Source organism: Pseudophryne corroboree, chromosome 1 (genome assembly GCF_028390025.1).
Source record: "Pseudophryne corroboree isolate aPseCor3 chromosome 1, aPseCor3.hap2, whole genome shotgun sequence".
In the NCBI taxonomy this organism is placed as follows: domain Eukaryota; kingdom Metazoa; phylum Chordata; class Amphibia; order Anura; family Myobatrachidae; genus Pseudophryne; species Pseudophryne corroboree.
In genome coordinates this window covers 1,114,318,715-1,114,337,765 of record NC_086444.1, presented here as the reverse complement: position 1 = coordinate 1,114,337,765, position 19,051 = coordinate 1,114,318,715, and the positions used below count along the sequence as shown (strand labels likewise).

At 46.0% G+C, this 19,051-nt stretch overlaps 1 protein-coding gene across 2 annotated transcripts in view; it reads left to right on the top strand.

The window, feature by feature from the left end:
• Positions 1-3,365: 3,365 nt before the first annotated feature.
• Positions 3,366-19,051, top strand: part of RELL1 (RELT like 1) — an 81,535-nt gene continuing 65,849 nt past the window's right edge. Inside the window, exon 1 of one of the 2 annotated variants that reach the window (XR_010177690.1) lies at positions 3,366-3,614. Coding sequence is in view for 1 of the 2 variants with exons in the window: in XM_063922389.1 (XP_063778459.1) it covers positions 3,551-3,614 (64 nt within the window). In the remaining variant the exon portion in view is untranslated. The remainder of the gene's footprint in view (positions 3,615-19,051) is intronic. The other variant, XM_063922389.1, reaches the window with a different exon arrangement.

The following is a 19,051-nucleotide window of genomic DNA, read 5'->3' as shown; positions in this document are numbered from 1 at the left end:
GGTATCTCCCTTGTATTAGAACTGCACAGATGGAAAAAGCAAGTTGTTGTGTTTTAATACATAGAGAACCCGAAATGCTGTTGCTAAGGGCAACAGCAAAACCCTAAAGGGTTACCAACGGGTGTGGCAGTAAACTCCTTGGTCAGAGATGGAATGATAGACACAAGGAGAGTCTCCACAATCCTATTTCTCACTTGCAGTGCACAGGTTTTAGCTTACTGCCACTAAACTGACCCCTGACACCTAGCACAGTGAGACAGGATTAGACAGGCAAGTCTTAGAATACAGCCGCAAACTTGCTAAGTTCACAGAGTAGTAACAGAACCCCAGCAAGCTAAACGACTGACTCCAGTCTTACTGCTAGGTCTGGATTGGCAGAGTGTAATACCAAATCCCCAGGCCTATTTGCAGTAAGCAACAAACAAATACAAAGCTACACAGTACTGGCTAACTTTCATGAACTGACTAACCAACAAAGATTCAGCAGCATCTGCTTACCCTGAAAAGAGGCCTTATAAAGCAGGTGCTGTCCACGCCCCACTCAGACCTCACAGACTGTGAGCACAAAAACCAGCACCGGATCCCCTGCCGTGCACAGAGCCTATAACCACTGCACAGCAAAAGACCCGAACCGGAGTATCAGCTGCACTCAGGTTACTCCACTAGCACTTGTCTCCCGGTTGCCATGACGACGTGGCAGCACAGGGCAGGAGACCCTAACATGCTGTTTGTAAAAGACAACTGTCTTACAAAACCCTGAAGCCATTAACTCTACTAGGGGCATTAAAGAATGGACACTTTAACCAAATTCTCCCATAAATTCATGCTGCTAAAGCCATCCCGGGTGTTGTAACTTATAAATTATTGTTGAATATTTTATATTGTAATTTTAATGTTTTATTAAAATATATGCATTGTTATAATTTGTTAGTTAATATATCAGTGCTGCTACTTCTTAATTTGATATGCATTTCATGTGGGTCTGACTAATCCCTATTTGGCAGCTGCTTTTTGCGGAGCTTACCCTAAATAGCGCCTGGTTTCACTCTGTACTTTCTTTACCTGGGAGTCTCTTTGTTTACACTTTCATCTGAACTCCCTCCACTGCACCCTGCTTTCATCTGCACGTCTGCTGTAGCACTGGGCCTACCAACATCTTATACTTTTACAGTACCTCTTTTCATCTTCTGGGCGCGTGTCTCGGCTCCTCTCTTTGTGTGCACGCACACTCACCACAGCAGGAACTACAGTGGTGTGCGGCCGTGCGCGCACACAGAGCCGGCAGGCTGTCATCACAGCACAGAGATTACAGAGCTGCCGGAGTCTGACTTCGGTCATCACGGCGCTCCACCGGAAATGCCCTCCCAACGACCTGGCAACGGGTGCCTTTGATGCTTTAAGGTCAATCCGGCACTGCATGGACCGGGGGCAATGAAGGACTCGGACCCTGGTGCCCTCTTGAGGGCTGGAGCCCGGCGGCAACAGACTCCGTTGCCTCTGGGAGTTCCGCCCCTGGCTATAACAGTGCGTGAGGACCAACCGACACTATGGAACAGCTGTCAAAATATTCCTGTGCCAACCTACCAGCACCTTATTGAGTCACCCCCAGTCCATCTAGCTGCTGTCTGTGCTGCACACGGCGGTTACTCTGGCTATTAGCTGGTGGTCATAATAATGTAACTCTACCGTGTAACTTATACATGATATTATGTCTTAAACTTTATTCATATAGCCCAATATATTATTCAACACTTTACAAAGAATTGTATTATTCCCATCACGTCCTACAGTGAGACACAAAGGCCTAGTTTTTAAGCTAACAAATGCGTCAATCACTGACGTGCGGTGGGGTGAGGCAGAGCCTTTACTGTCATACTAACGTTTGCACCAGAGTTTTGACTGTATAAAGTATATAAAAAATAAAGATGAGCGGATTCGGTTTTACTCGGATTTACTCGGTTCTCAAAACGGCATCTGATTGGCTATCCAAAACACGTGACATCCATGAGCCAATAAGATGCCGTTTTGAGAACCGAGTAAATCCAAGTAAAACCGAATCCGCTCATCTCTAATAAAAATTACAAAGAATATGTTAGAAATATCTTCTTTGCATTATTCTAATAATTTTATAGCCAAAACTCTGGAGTAAAAAGTCTATGGCAGGTGAGGCAGTGCCTCTCCTGCCTATCTTTTCCGCTCATCTCTGTTCAAAACTCACCAAATTTCCAGGAGTTTACACTGCTGCACCTGTGTATAATGCCCAGATGTACGATTTGGCTCATAAATTACATGTAAATCTGTCTCTGGGGCTAGCCAGTGCCTCCTGAGATATTTAGCTTACCGCACGTCCCTGGCGTCAATCCTCCACTTGTTCCATTCTGACTAGGGCGTGATCTGTGTCCAGTTTACAGCGTATATTTATGATCATACCCTGATGGCCTCCCGTTAATTAGGTATCCAACTTGCTGTAAATTGTGACAGAAGACGTCAACATATCGGATCAATTCAATATTGATCCGGTTGCAGAATTGCTGCTGCAAAAACAGTTGTTTTGTGCGATCCCTAACACTGACACATTTGCAACAAGCAAGTAGCGTTGAAAGTGTACACTGACTGGCAATGTAAGTGCGCATGAGTTGCCGCATGAGAGTGCCGGCGGAATAGGGAGCGATCCGCATGTGTCCATCTTTGCATTTGGAACTCCAGTTACAGACCCTCCAACATAACCCCTTCCACCAGGTATATTATGCTCCTCAACTTCCCATTTTTGAACTCCAACAAATACCACCAGTCTCAAAATGGCGTCAGTTCCTACAATCAAGCTCTGAAACTTTTCGGCGCTAAATGAATGTGTTGACCACACATGCGCTTTCACTGCTCCACAGCGGCAGGGGTCGCTACAGGGAGCAGTGCTGGTCCGGTGTTCCAAAATTTGGTCCAGTCCGGCTTTCACCGAATCCCTGATGAACGGGCCCATTAAACGTGCAGAAACTAGTGTTTCCACTTATGTAATGGGCCCGCTCAGCATTATGAACGCGGCCTTTATGGGGTGTATGGCTTCCTATCACAAAACCATTGTTCATGCTAGTGTAGTTTATGTAGCTGGTAACCAGCACTGGAGCAGGGACTGAGGTGAATGTTTATATTGCCTCTGTAAAACCCTATATAAAATGCACTCTGTATAAGGACTAATAACAAGTAATGCTCTGCCCTCAGTGACTCCTGCACGATTTCTTCAGTTTACACAGATTTAATTTAGTACATTCTGCTATACGAAGCGTGTGGCGGTTCTCCGGCTGGGGTGGTGGAACTACAAGTCAGCGCATGTCTACATACAGCATAGTGATAAGCTACACAGTAGCTCTGTAGTATGTATGTATGAATGTAGTTTTATCACCGACAAGATGGCGGGGGGTGCGGGCTCCAGAGGAGTCACAGCCCTCACCCGGCGTAGCCGCACCTACGTCACCGCCCTGTCCCGGGATCCGCCCGGCGGGCTGCGCTCACCCACCCACAGACTGCAGAAGAGGCATCGGGTGTAGTAGCAGCGATGTCTCCCGTACCAGGGTCCCAGGCTCGGCAGGCGGCTCCATGGAGGATAGCTCGCAGCGCCGGTAAGAGGCAACCGGGGGTAACCTGCAGCTCCCTGTCCGCGTTACACTGCGGTGTCCCGGGTGCAGCAGCTCAGCATCTCTCCTGGCGCCCTGCTACCTGCTCTGCGGGCAATGCATGTGGCAGCTGCCAACGACATTACAGAGGAGCAGACACGCACAAATATAATTTTATATATATATATATATATATATATATATATATATATATATATATATATATATATATATATTATACACACACACACACACACACACACACACACACACACACACCCTCCTGTGGCCTCTTACGCTGTGTGTCCTCTGGGTCTTCTCCTGGAGAAGTCTCTGTGGACCTTGCACAGTGTTTCCCAACTGTCTAAGAACTTTGCAGCCACACTTTTTTACTACAACACTCACTGCATGATCAGGGAGGATGAAGGCACACACTCACTGCTATACTGTACATGCTCTAGATAATTTACACTAGTGTTCTAGATGACTGTATGAGGCTGACTGGGCAGAATTCTATAACATGTGTTGCATCTGACACATAAACATCTGTAACAGGAGACGTCTCTGACACAAAGAGGCCCAAGCATCAGCTGTAAAACTAATTTAACAATTCTCCAATCCACCAATATTCGACCATACATTGCAGATATTTTTTGCTGATTGGTGGATCACTTCATCCAAAGATCAGATCTGCAAATATTGAAGTGCCCGTTTTACTAGTAATATACTAGTAACATTCTATAAATCAGCTGACCGTCACCATACAGAAGAAGACAATAGCACCTATTATTTATTGCTTGGTGAAGTCGAACATGTTGGACAACCTGCTATACCAACTCGGAATCGGCAATCAGTGACCCCCATACATTACAGATTTTTATTTATTTACTCAATCATCTGCAAAATGCAGGAATGCCGCAATTGATTGCTGATGTATGCTGATTGTAGATGGTGGATAACCAAGAGAACATGGAAAGCCCAATAATATGCTCCACCATCGCTTGTTCTGAAAGACAGCATTAGAAATGAGTATCATTAGTCATAGTTATTAGCATTGTGGTTTTACCCCAAGTAGTGACAGTATTACAAACCTTTACCATTTTAATTTCATGCATAAAGTTTTTTGTAGCTCAAAGAGTGGTTGAGAGATCTTGTTTTATAGAATAAGTGCTTTCATCCTATAGTCAAGTTGTGTGCCCTTGAACTAGCCAAGCTTTTCATGCTGTGACTTGTAGTTCCACCGTGACAGGAGAGCTGCAAGTGCAAGCAGAATTCACAAGGGCCCCATACACTACAACGATATGTCTGATTTTGAAGCCGGAGGTGATTTCCCTTGAACTCCCAGCAGCTTCCCGGGCGGCAGGAACGCATATGATACATCATATGCGGTCCTTTTGCATACGATTTATCGTATGCCATCCCAGCCATGCCTGCGGGGTCGGAGATGATCGTTAGTGCAGCACATTCAATCTAGGGTATCTGATCCGATGCTCACGGGAATGCGCATCGGATCGGAAACACCTCCAAAATACCCTGATTTATCGGCCCGAAATCGGATGAAATTGAGCGTTATCTTTCTAGTATATGGGGCCCTTTACCTGCTTACTGTACATTGTACCTGATGTTACTGTTGCTGTCTCCTGACTCCTTTTTATACCAATAAGCACAACTGATATCGGTCTGTGCCACTTGTATAGCATGTTTTCTGCCGAGTGGATAATTCAGTAGGCCTATTTTATGAATATGTTAATTGGAGTTCATGGTGAGGCTCATTTAATTGTATGTACAGTAATGGTGTCTTTGTTCTGTTGAGTTCCTGTATTGACTCTCTTTCTCCCATTTACTCTTCTGCCTGTGTATGTGTTTACATTTATGGAGTGGGTTTGGCATCCTCCTGTCCCTGCATACTACAGCTCTATATCCTGCCTACATCTCTCTGTAGCAGGAAAGCCTACAGGCAGCATAATACATACTGTATATAAGGGTTGCACATATACATGTGGCACTGTAATCAGTCACCGTAATCCATACGCATGTCTGTTGTGTAAAAGCTATATTGTAATGTAATCCCAATGTTAATAAATGTTGGCAGAGCTGCCGCACCTGTGACTGGGCATACAATGGGGCAGATGTATTAACCTGGAGAAAAGGATAAAGCAGTGATAAGTGCAAGGTGATCACGCACCAGCCAATCAGTACAGCTTTGAAAAAAGACATTAGCAGCTGACTGGCTGGTGCGTTATCACCTTGCGCTTATCACTGCGTTATCCCTTCTTTATCCCTCCTCCTGGCTTAATACATCTACTCCAATGATCTGTTATACAGCAGGCATCAGGGTATGTCAGTGGTGGGCAACAGGCGGCCTCCAAAGATTCCAAGCCTTTACTTGCTGTCTTAAGGGGGGTACTGACAGGGGAGATGTGTGCTGAACGATCTTAACACAGACCGCTCGGCACACATCTCAGCACCGCGCGATGTGCTGAGCGAGGGAGGGGGGGGGGGTGACGACGGGGGGCCGCTTACTTCACACAGTGGTGAAGTGAGCGACCTGCTAGATTGAGCCTGCATGCAGGCTCAATCTAGCTCCGGCGATAGCGATGCGCGGGGTTGTGCATCGCTATCGCTGGGGGGCATACACACGGCAGATCCATGCTTAAAATCTAAGCAATCTAGTCAGATTTGCTTAGAGTTTAAACACGGATCTCTCCGTGTGTACCCTTCTTTAGCTTTTTCATGCTTTGTTGTCATATCTGCTTATTATAGATTGTAGCACTCATTTCAAAGGCCTGCTGATATGCCATGACAGAAATGTGCCTCTTTCATTGATGATATTGTGTTATTATTGTTGGTATATTTTATCTTAAAACAGTACTATTATAATGCAAATTATTATTATTATTTTTTATTATTATTATCCTGTGTATAGTGCCAACATGTAGTAAATCCAGCTAGTCATTAAAAAACAAAAAACGTTTTTTACCTGTAGAAGAATGTCTGCTTATGACAGCTGCACAGAAATAAATATTTACTTTGAAAGCGTAGGTGTACATAAAGAATTCCTTTCTCAAGAGAGCAATGAGTTGATAGTTACTGTAACATTTACCTTCGTTACTCATAGTAGTCCTCTAAATACTCATTATTAGGCTTTTAGTTAACTTTACACTAAACTAGTCTTGTTTGTTGTTTTGCTTTAAATTAGCATACAAGTTATTAGTATTATTACCCAGAGTTGTAAATCAGTTCTGGTTACAGAATTCATTGGAATATATGCTTTTTGTCTGTAAATCCCATAGATGTCGAGGCAAGCAGACAGGACTTTAAAGTATTTGAGCACAGGGAGCTGCAGCTGTTGCTTTTAGTACAATGTTTCATCTGTTTGCCCCACAGTAGTGCCCAAGTTCATATTACACCCACAGGGGCAGATTCAATAGTTTTGTCCGTCTAATTTTCCCATCTGAACGGGACTGTTTGGACGCCTAAACATTTGTCACAGTTCAGTTAATGTTTGGGCAATCATTCATATCGCGCCCAAGCAGACACGGTTAAGCTGTGTGAAACGACTGAACCCGCCTAAAGTGCTGCTTTGGGCGTCCAAACTCCCGTTTGAATGCCAACTTTGCGCACATTTCTTCTCGTACCTCAGCAGGCTGCTGCTATTGGGCATTTAAATGGAGCAACAATTGAATTGCTCTGCTTTGCGTCCTTTAGTGGTAGCCTTGTGGTAAAACAATTGAACTGGCCTCACAGTGCCCCCAATTCATATTATGCCACATTGGAGTGCCACCATTTCAAAGTGTTGCTGTCAATACACATTATGTTACAGTTGCCATCAGCTCATATTATGGCACATTGCTCACTATGGGGCAGATTTATTAAGCTCGGTGAAGTGATAAAGTGGAAGGTGATAAAGTACCAGCCAATCAGATCCTAGCTACCATGTCACAGGCTGGATTTGAAAAATGACAGTTAGGAGCTGACTGGCTGGTCCTTTATCACCTTCCAATTTATCACTTCACTGAGCTTAATAAATCTGCCCCTCTATCCCCAGCCCACTTTACAGAGGGTGTAATCAAGGAGAAGCCTATTGTCTGACAGGGTTGAGCTCTGCTGTATCTGTGAGAGATGTATCATATCAGTTTGGAGCTTTATTAGAGCGACACAGACTGACACCTATAGTATGCGATGAGCACTGATGAATCGGGCTGTGCAACCGGCCAGATACCAATCCTATATACAGCCATTATTCTTGTTTTTCTTCTATTTATGTGGTGCTACAACAAGTCTGTAGTGCTGTTATGATCACCAAATGTTTTTGTGACTCCTCTGAGCATCTTTGTAAACGATAAAGTGAGGAGTGGAAACAAAGAATCATATTTAAATGTATTTTACACATGATTCTCCAAACTGTGTTGAAGAAATTATGAACCTACGTCTATATTGGGTTTTTCCATTCTGTGATTTGACAGTGGGAGGTGTGTGTTTATTGGACCAACCTGTGAAACAAGTTTCAACTTTCATATGTATCAAGTTCCCCCGCTCAGGAGTACTTGAGATAATTTTTCTTAATGATTCAGTAGCAATTTATCTGACGTGATAGTAATCCTCCTCTTCACTGGTGTCAGCGTCAATCGTACCTGAGCATCTTGATGTCACCCTTTAGGAACGCATGCTAGCTCATCTGCTTATGAAAGCAAAGCTTGTGTCTTCTGTATTGACGAGAGAGGTGAGTCTAGTGCTTGGTGCTGATAGCAGCACAAGTATTCCAGCTACGCTGCTGGGGACTATGAATGATATCTCCGTGTTCCTAAGTTTTGAAAATTCACCTGCACTAGAGGGGAAAGATAAACCCTGGGGGTATATTTACCAAAGTGGGATGTTACCCATAGCAACCAATCGGATTCTACTCCTCAATTATCTAGAACAGAGGTTCTCAAACTCGGTCCTCAGGACCCCACACAGTGCATGTTTTGCAGGTAACCCAGCAGGTGCACAGGTGTATTAATTACTCACTGACACATTTTAAAAGGTCCACAGGTGGAGCTAATTATGTCACTTGCAATTCTGTGAGGAGACCTACAAAACATGCACTGTGTGGGGTCCTGAGGACCGAGTTTGAGAACCTGTGTTCTAGAAGATAATAGCTAGAATCTGGTTGCTATGGGCAACAACTCCACTTTTGTATACCCCGCGCTTTAGTAAATATACCCCTTACTGTACTGTATACGATAGTGTTTTTACAACAGAATAGTTGTTACATGAACTCTCAGTTAAAAGTTGACTAATGTATGTGTCCGGATGGTAGGCATTCATGAAGCAGCACCAGTCGCCAAATGTTTTCAACCAATTGTTGCTGTGTTCGTTTCAAGTGACTGGATGGCATATGACGTTCCTGTACACCAGTGGTACTGAAGCTCAGTCCTCATTACCAACACTCAGTTCATGTTTTCCAGCAGGTGCACAGGTCTATTCATTACTCACTGACACATTTTAAAAGATCCACATGCGGAGCTAATTATTTCACTTGTGATTCTGTGAGGTCACCTGGAAAACATGAACTGTGTGGGGTCCTGAGGGCCGAGTTTGAGAACCACTGCTCTATACGGAAAGGATGCTAATAAAGAATATGATAATTACAGACCTGCAAGGCTTGCATCAAGAATCAAGAGTAGTAGAATCGCAAAGTTCCAAGGTCACATGGATTTGCTGCTGGAAGGGAGGTGGACATGTGAAACCATTCTAGTGGAAAGGTAATATAGACCTGCGTATTTAGATAGGGTTGTTTAGATTTCTGTAGGGCATACGATACAGTAACCCACAATAAATTAATACATAAGACTTAAAGTTAGTGGAATGTGTAAAAGTTGGCCAAAGGACAGAAGTGAACAGTCTAAGCTCGTATAAAGTCTGGTAAGCAGAGGAGTTCTGAGAGGATCAGTCCTGGGTCCAATTTTGTAGAATATATTCCTTAGTGATGTTGTACAGGTATTTATTTTTGCAGATGATACCCCAGTAGGTACACATTCTTATTCTTATACCCCTTTCCCACTAGCCTTTTAGAACACGGGTAATTGTGCGGGGGCGCGCATTTACCCGTGTTTTTTCTAGTGGAAAAGGGTCCCCCTGCAAATACCCGGATCACGTGATCCGGGAATCCTACCCGGGTAGCTTGCCGGGTTGAACACGTGTTCAACCCGGTAAGCTGTGTAGTGTGAACGGAAGCCGTGTCGAGGCGACAGTGAATGGAAGGGCGGCGCTGGGAGATCATGTGATCTCCCAGCGCCGCCCCTGCCGCGTCAGTAGCAGTGTCACCAACCTGGCACTATGCCAGGTTGGTGAGCGCTGTGGTAAAAGGGGCTATAGCACGGGTCATAGCCGTGTCAGGCTCCCAGCTGCGACCCGTGCTACAGAGGTGGAAAAGGGGTATTAGTGATTTAGATAAAAGAGAGGAATAGACTGAAGTCAGGAGTATTGAATTTAATGACTCAAAGTAAAATAAAGCATGTAAGTTCAGGATATCTGAAATAAGATAAGAGTAAATGATTATGTAATGTCAACAGAGGAGAGAAAGCATGGGGTTATAGGTTCAGATGACGTTATGGTAAGCAAGCAGCGGGAAAAGCCAGCATAGGGCCAGTGTGTGTAGGAAGAGGCATGAGTGCTTGGGACAAGAAGTTTTTTGGATATCTGGTTTTTCCATGTTTGAAAATGTACCATAATGAGATATCTTAGGGGTGGGATCCAAGTCTAGAAAAAAAAAAATACATTTATATATACATTATACCCATAGCCTGAAGGTAATTTGATACAATATTTGTAATAATTTTGTGAATAAACGCCTGAAGGTAATTTGATACAATATTTGTAATAATTTTGTGAATAAAACAAAGTTTGTGTACACTGAACCATCAGAAAGCAAAGGTGTCTCTATCCCAGTCACGCTTAAAAGTTTCTGTGTTTTTGATATGGGAGACTAATCTGGGCCACCTCCAGAGTTACGAGAAAAAAATGTGTGTAAACTGGGCACTTTGAATGGTGGATGGTCTTTCGTCATCGACTGTTCTGATGTGATGGTAGTTAACAATCACATTAAAAGCGTTCAATGGTAAATCCATTGTGATGTTCGCACATGCTCAATACGCCACAATGTTGCTTAATGGGGGTGGGATTGAGGGCGGGCTAGAGGTGGAACTGAGGGCATTGTCCAGAACAGAGTCTGGCTTATAGAAGAGGAGGCGGAGCAGCTGCAGCACTGGACACGGCAACCATGCCATTAACCTGAGTGATGCCGAGGCCAGTTAGCTGAGTGACAACACCGACATGGAGGAGAGTGACAGTCAGGCTTTTCGCAATTTGCATAGCTGCTGCTGTAGGCGCAAGGGTTGTGCACTAATTGGTTCTCACAGTCTCATAGAGCCAATCCTAGCAAGCAATCTGCTTCCATCGGAATGCCATCAAATTGTTACCATTCGATGGTGTCAAACATCCGAATGATGCCATTGAATGGTAAAAACACTAACCCCACATGAAAAACATTGGTTGCTAACCATCGTGATTCAATGTCCATTCCTAGTTTAAACTGGTTTAACCGTTTTAGTCGTCTAAACTTGGTCTGTTTGGGCACGACATGCGCAATGTGAAACACAATTGAATTGTGACGTTTGTTTAGGCATCTAAAAAGTCCTATTTAGACAGGATCTTCAGCCGCACAAAACAATTGGATTGATCCTGTTGTAGCAGGAAAATAATGGCTGCACTGCCACTCTACAAGTCACTGTAAGATGTTTTCTCATACGTCCTAGCAGATGCTGGGGTCACATCAAGAACCATGGGGTATAGACGGGATCCACAGGAGACATGGGCACTTTAAGACTTTCAAAGGGGTGTGAACTGGCTCCTCCCTCTATGCCCCTCCTCCAGACTCCTGTTTAGAATCTGTGCCCAGGCAGACTGGATGCACATGGAGGAGCTCTACTGGGTTTCTCTGAAAAGACTTTGTTAGGTTTTTTATTTTCAGGGAGCACTGCTGGCAACAGTCTCCCTGCTTCGTGGGACTGAGGAGAGAAGTCAGACCTACTCCTGTGAGTTTAAAGGCTCTGCTTCTTTGACCACAGGACACCATTAGCTCCTGAGGGTCTGATCGCTAGGTACGCCTAGATGCTCGTTCCCAGAGCCCGCCGTCACCCCCCTTGCAGAGCCGGAAGTCAGAAGACAGGTGAGTAGAAGATCAGAAGACTTCAGTGACGGCTTTGAGGTACCGCACAGCGGGCGCACTGCGCGCCATGCTCCCACACTCGGAGGCACTACAGGGTGCAGGGCGCGGGGGAGGGGGGGCGCCCTGGGCAGCATTTTAACCTCAAAATAACTGACTGGCAAGAGAGGACATAGTGCCAGGGCACAGACTGGACCCTCGCCAGTATAATTTTTTTTTTAAAAAGAGCGGGTCTGAAGCGCGCCATGACGGGGGCGGGACTTAGCCCTCACAGCCCGGCGCCGTTTTCTCTACACAGGCTGCAGAGATGCTGGTCCTTCCTCACACTGCTGTACAAGTAACTGTGCAAAACGGGGGGGGGGGGGGGGGGGGGACAGTGATTTTGGTGCATTGTATGTAAATTATAAAAGCGCTGCAGGTCTGGGACATTTTCTGTAGTGTTCAGACCGGGTTTGGGCGCTGGGGTGTGGGCTGGCAATATCTCCCTCTGTGTCTCTCTGACAGGCTTTACTGTGGGTCTGTCCCCTATAGGCCCAGTGTATCTGCGTGTGGTGGGTGCACGTGTGTCGGCATGTCTGAGGCGGAGTGCTCTTCCCAGGAGGAGACTGTTAGGGACACAAACGGCTGAGGGAGTGACCCTGTCGGCACCGCCGACACCTGATTGGGTGAATGTTTTGAGTGCTTTGAATGCAAATGTGGCTCTGATAAATAAAAGATTGGATAAATTTAAGTCTCGGAACCAGGCTTGGAAGAAATCCGTAGAGGATGTGTTGTTTCAAGTACAGACCCCCTCGGGGTCACAAAAACGTTAATTTGCCCAGATGACAGACACTGATACCGACACGGACACTGACTCAAGTGTCGACTATAGTGATGCCAGATTAGATCCAAAACTGGCAAAGAGCATTCAGTACATGATTGTGGCTATAAAAGATGTATTACATATCACTGAGGACCATACTGTTCCTAATACTAGGGTCTGTATGTATAAAGGAAAGAAACCTGAGGTAACGTTTCCTCCCTCTCATGAACTGAACACGCTTTGTGAAAAGGTTTGGGAAAGTCCTGACAAAAAGTTTCAGATTCCCAAAAGGATTGTAATGGCGTATCCGTTTCCCTCTGGGGATAGGGAAAAATGGGAGTCACCCCCCATTGTGGACAAAGCTCTGTCACGGCTGTCCAAAAAGGTAGCTCTCCCGTCCCCTGACACGGCAGCCCTAAAGGATTGTAGGCAGGAAAATACATTGAAATCCATTTATGTCACCACGGGTACGCTACTCAGACCAGCCATTGCATCTGCGTGGGTGAGTAGTGCTATCGAAAAATGGGCAGATAACTTGTCATCTGAAATGGATACCCTAGATATGGATATCATTCTTTTGACACTAGGTCATATCAGGGAAGGAAGCTGCGAGAGATATTGGCCTCTTGGGATCACGAGCCAATGCCATGGCAATCTCCGCTAGGAGAGCATTGTGGATTCTTCAATGGAATGCTGATGCTGACTCTAAGAAAGCTATGGAGTCTCTACCGTATAAGGGTGCTGTGTTTGGTGACGGCCTTGCTGATTTGGTATCTACGGCTACCGCGGGTAAGTCATCATTTTTACCTTATGTGCCTGCACCACAAAAGAAAGCACACCACTATCGGATGCAGTCCTTTCGGCCCAATAAATACAGAAGGGGCCGAGGGTCTTCCTTCTTTGCTACGAGAGGAAAAGGTAAACGATCACCGGCCGTGGCCGGTTCCCAGGAGCAGAAGTCCTCCCCGGCTTCTGCCAAGTCCACCGCATGACGCTGGGACTCCTCTGCGGGAGTCCGCACCAGTGGGGGCATGTCTCAGGCTCTTCAGTCAGTTCTGGGCTCGTTCGGCCCTGGACCCATGGGTTTTAGAAATAGTGTCCCAAGGGTACAAACTGGAGTTTCAAGACATCCCCCCCCTCACCGTTTTTTTAAATCAGCCTTACCAGCTCCTCTTCCAGACAGGGAGGTGGTATGCAAACGGCCCATCTTGATTCAGTCGGACAACATAACAGCAGTAGCGTACATAAACCGCCAGGGCGGAACAAAGAGCAGAGCGGCAATGGCAGAGACCACAAAGGTGCTCCGTTGGGCGGAAAAGCATACAAGTGCTCTGTCAGCGATCTTCATTCCAGGAGTGGACAACTGGGAAGCGGACTTCCTCAGCAGACACGATCACCATCCAGGAGAGTGGGGTCTTCATCAAGAGGTCTTTGCAGAAGTGACAAGTCTTTGGGGAATTCCTCAAATAGACATGATGGCGTCTCGCCTCAACAAGAAACTTCAGAGATATTGTTCCAGGTCAACCCTCAAGCAATAGCAGTGGATGCCCTAGTGACACCGTGGGTGTTTCAGTCGGTGTACGTGTTTCCTCCGCTTCCACTTATTCCAAAAGTGATAAAGATCATAAGAAGAACAAAGGTTCGAGCGATCCTCATTGTTCCAGACTGGCCAAGAAGGACTTGGTATCCGGATCTTCTGGAATTACTCGTAGGAGATCCCTGGCCTCTTCCTCTGAGGGAGGATTTGTTATATCAGGGGCCGTGCGTGTTCCAAGACTTACCGCGACTCCGTTTGACGGCTTGGAGGTTGAACGCCGGATCCTAGCCCGGAAGGGTATTCCCGAGGAAGTTATCCCCACTCTTATTCAGGCCAGGAAGGGAGTAACTTCTAAACATTACCACCGTATCTGGAGAAAATACGTGTATTGGTGTGAATCCAGGAAGGCTCCTACGGAAGAATTTCAGTTAGGACGTTTTCTCCATTTTCTACAAGCCGGTGTGGATGCGGGCCTAAAGTTGGGCTTAATTAAAGTTCAAATTTCAGCCTTATCGGTTTTCTTCCAAAAACAATTGGCCTCCCTTCCAGAAGTTCAGACCTTCGTGAAAGGTGTGTTGCACATCCAGCCTCCCTTTGTGCCCCCTGTGGCACCATGGGATCTTAACGTGGTGTTGCAATTCCTTCAATCTCATTGGTTTGAACCTTTGCAGAAGGTAGAGTTAAAATTTCCTACTTGGAAAGTGGTCATGCTGTTGGCCTTGGCATCCGCAAGGCAGGTGTCTGAATTGGCGGCCTTGTCTCACAAGACCCCTTATTTGATCTTCCATGAAGATAAAGCAAAATTGAAGACTCGTCAGCAGTTTTTGCCGAAAGTGGTTTCGTCGTTCCACTTGAACCAACCTATTGTGGTGCCAGTGGCTACTGACGCCTTGCAGGAATCGAAGTTTCTCGAAGTAGTAAGAGCTTTGAAAATTTATGTCGCCAGAATGGCTCAGTTTAGGAAAACAGGCTCTGTTTGTCCTGTATGCTCACAATAAAATTGGGGCTCCTGCTTCCAAGCAGACTATTGCGCGCTGGATTTGTCATACGATTCAGCAGGCTCATTCTTCGGCTGGATTGCCGTTACCGAAATCGGTGAAGGCCCATTCTACCAGAAAGGTGGGCTCGTCCTGGGTGGCTGCCCGGGGGGTCTCGGCATTACAACTTTACCGAGCAGCTACTTGGTCGGGTTCAAACACCTTTTGCGAAGTTCTACAAGTTTGATACCCTGGCTAATGAGGACCTCATGTTTGGTCAATCGGTGCTGCAGTGTCATCCGCACTCTCCCGCCCATTCTAGAGCTTTGGTATAACCCCATGGTTCTTGATGTGACCCCAGCATCCTCTAGGACGTATGAGAAAATTGGATTTTAATACCTACCGGTAAATCCTTTTCTCTTAGTCTGTAGAGGATGCTGGGCGCCCGTCCCAGTGCGTACTGTATCTGCAGTTATTACTTGTGGTTACACATGTGTTTCAAAACGTAACGTGTTACGTTTATAGTCAGCCTGTTGCTGATGATGTTCATGCCGTTGACTTGCGTTGTGTTAAATGCCATGTTGTACGGCGTGCTTGAGGTGTGAGCTGGTATGTATCTCACCATAGTTTAACAATAAATCCTTTCCTCGAAATACCCGTCTCCCTGGGCACAGTTCCTATAACTAGAGTCTGGAGGAGGGGCATAGAGGGAGGAGCCAGTTCACACCCCTTTGAAAGTCTTAAAGTGCCCATGTCTCCTGTGGATTCCGTCTATACCCCCATGGTTCTTGATGTGACCCCAGCATCCTCTACGGACTAAGAGAGAAGGATTTACCGGTAGGTATTAAAATCCTATTATCTATTGGCGTCCGTATCCCCAAAAGGCAGTGAAAAAATAAAGGAGACACCATTTACAGAACTGCTACTAAAATGCTGCATAACAAAGCATATCTGGCAGGACTTCAACCGCTGAACATGTACGGCTCACAGGAGGAAAGGTATAGGGGTAATACGATAAAACATTACTACAAAAGCATTAATAGAGATCTGTCAAGTGCAATATTTGTTCCGATAAGAGGTTTTCTAGAGCAGAATGACACATTTGGAAATAGAGGAAGACTGAACAGGAACAAGGGGAAGTGATAGATCCTGGGAATAACCGTTGTTCTGGGGACTCACACAGTTAAAGAAGTAAAAAATATATCCATGAAGCATTGCCCACAAAGGGTAGAATGCTTTGTTTCTTTGCCACCTATCCTCTGTGCTGCTGCATGAATTTATACCTGTCACAGGCTTCTCTATGCCCGCAAACATCCTTTATATATAATAAAACCGGAGAGCCCCTAACACTCATCCAGTCCCTAACTACTGTCTTGCAGAGTCCCTCTTATGTAGTCCTAGCTATGATCAGAGGCGTAGCTAGGGTTTTCGGAGCCCAGGGCAAGATGTAAAATGGCGCCCCCCCCCCCCAAAAAAAAAACCAAAACAAAACAAAAACAGCAAAAGTAGCATGTGTGTGGGGCAAAAATGGGCGTGGCCACTGAAAATGCCCCACAGTGTCGGTTACAATGCCCCACAGTGTCGGTTACAATGCCCCACAGTGTCGGTTACATTGCCCCACAGTGCCGGATACAATGCCCCACAGTGCCGGATACATTGCCCCACAGTGCCGGTTACATTGCCCCACAGTGCCGGTTACATTGCCCCACAGTGCCGGATACATGCCTTACAGTGCCAGTTACATTGCCCCAGACACACACACACCACACTAGCCCCAGACACACACAGTAAATTACACACACACACCCACACAGTTTAGCCTGCCCTGCTCACCTCCTGCACCTCCCTCCGAGGTCGCGCAAGCGCGCACTGAAGTCTTTGCAGGAGGGGGGGTGGGGGGTTTAGTAGGGGGAGGCTCCTGGCTGCCGCTGCCTGCACAGTGTGACAGGCACAGCAGCCGGGGAGACAGGGAGAGCGCCGCGGGTAGCGCCGGCGGAATCCCTGTCGCATGGGGCGAGTGGGCCGTGCAGGTGCCGGTGGCGCCCCCCTCTGCTGGGGCTTCCACGGCGCTGCTCGCCCCATGCTAGATACGCCTCTGGCTATGATACAACGCAGATGGTGCCAGACTCTTTCATTGCATTAGGCAGAAATAGTCAAACAGAAAATAGCATTTGTTTTTGTAAGACTTTGGCACCACTGTATATAGGACAGGGCATGATGGGCCCTTTCCAAACACTGAGATACTGAGTTTCCACTGCAGCACCATGGTACTTTTCACTGCAGAGTCTGGTGGTGCTTGACAGAGGGACTGTACTTTTGTTGATCTACCTTTATTACAGTTACCAAGCCCTTGCTGATTAATGTGAGTGGATTTCTTCATGCTGAGATCCAGCAAAGGCTGGCTACCATGAAGACTTACTATAATACAAAGTCATGCTGGTTTCAGTATGAAGTCCTACAGTTTTCGCTCTGAGCTTCCCATCACATATACACGGTTGAGTCACGTTATTATGACCACCTCATACATTTGACGTCGCCATCACATAGCCAATGAAGTACGTCACGTGTCGTGCGCTGGCTTGGTGGGTATATAAGGTGTGCGATAAGCCGTCTGAACACACATCGCTCGTTGCGGTCATGGGTAAAAAGAGGAAATTTCACCTAGTTGCAGAAAGGAATGATTATCAGCTTTTGGGCCAAGAGTGGCAGTATTTCTGAAAGCTCAGTTTGTGAACTGTTCTCGTGCTGCTGTGGTGAAGGTGTATCGTGACTGGACAAATGGCACCATTGCGAGTAACCCACGTGGAAACTGCAGAGCACCATGTGCCATTGATGTCAGAGGTTAACATCAGCTACGAAGGTGCGTGAGAGCTGACTGACACGCTACAGTGGAACAGCTCACCATCAAAATGTTCTTGTGCCAACCTACCTGCACCTTACTGAGTCGCTCCCAGGCCGTCCAGCTGCTGTCCGTGCTGCACACGGCGGTTACTCTGGCTCTTAGCTGGTGGTCATAGTAATTTGACTAGACCGTGTACTGTATGTATCCTGCATTAGCTGGGGGCATAAAATTGTACATGTTTGTGTTTTGGGAGTCTGTATTAAATAGCTTGGGTGGCAAGAAAAAGCTTGGAACTGGTTTTGTGTTGAGAAGAAATCACATTTCCCTGTGCATAGGTGTATTAGGAAGATTGGCATGGAATCGGGCAGAGTAACAGACTTGGTACAAAGCTGTATCTGGTGTCCTGAATATAATAGCTGACAAACTCTGATAATTCTTGAGATAACTGACCTTTTATTACATATGCCATACAGCTGAGTGCAAGCTATTATTATCTTTATGACAGGGGCTTTCTGCAGTGTCGGTCAATAAGCATCCAGGTGACTGTGCGCAAGCCTCAAACTACATCGGAAGCCTGGCTACACTCCCACAACACCGATGAGATGGATCTTTTCTGTATGGTCACAAGTTTGCTTCCCAGAAATACCCTTTTCAATGATGGCTGCTAATGTATCCCAAACCAAAGTGCTTATACTTGGTGCACTGCATCTGCAGGCTGCATTTGCTTTTTGTGGTGCATGCAGAGTCTTGCAAGAAGCATCGGGAACAGACCAACAATGCATAGATTGCATAGAACAATGTATAGATTCCAACACAGATATATTCTGGGTTTGAATATTTCAATCAACCGGATGTCTGGTGTAACCTGATAATCCTGATAAAGGAAGTAGACAATAGGATGGTGGTATACATCACATTTACCAGCCCCTGAAGTTCACATACTTTCTCCTCAATGATGCTAATCTGCACATGGTATATGAATCACCCTTTGTTCTTGTGAGATCCTTTTCCATTGCGACATCAGGCGCCTCCTTATTTTGTGTTATGGCCATCTGACCTCCTGTGTATAGGAGGAT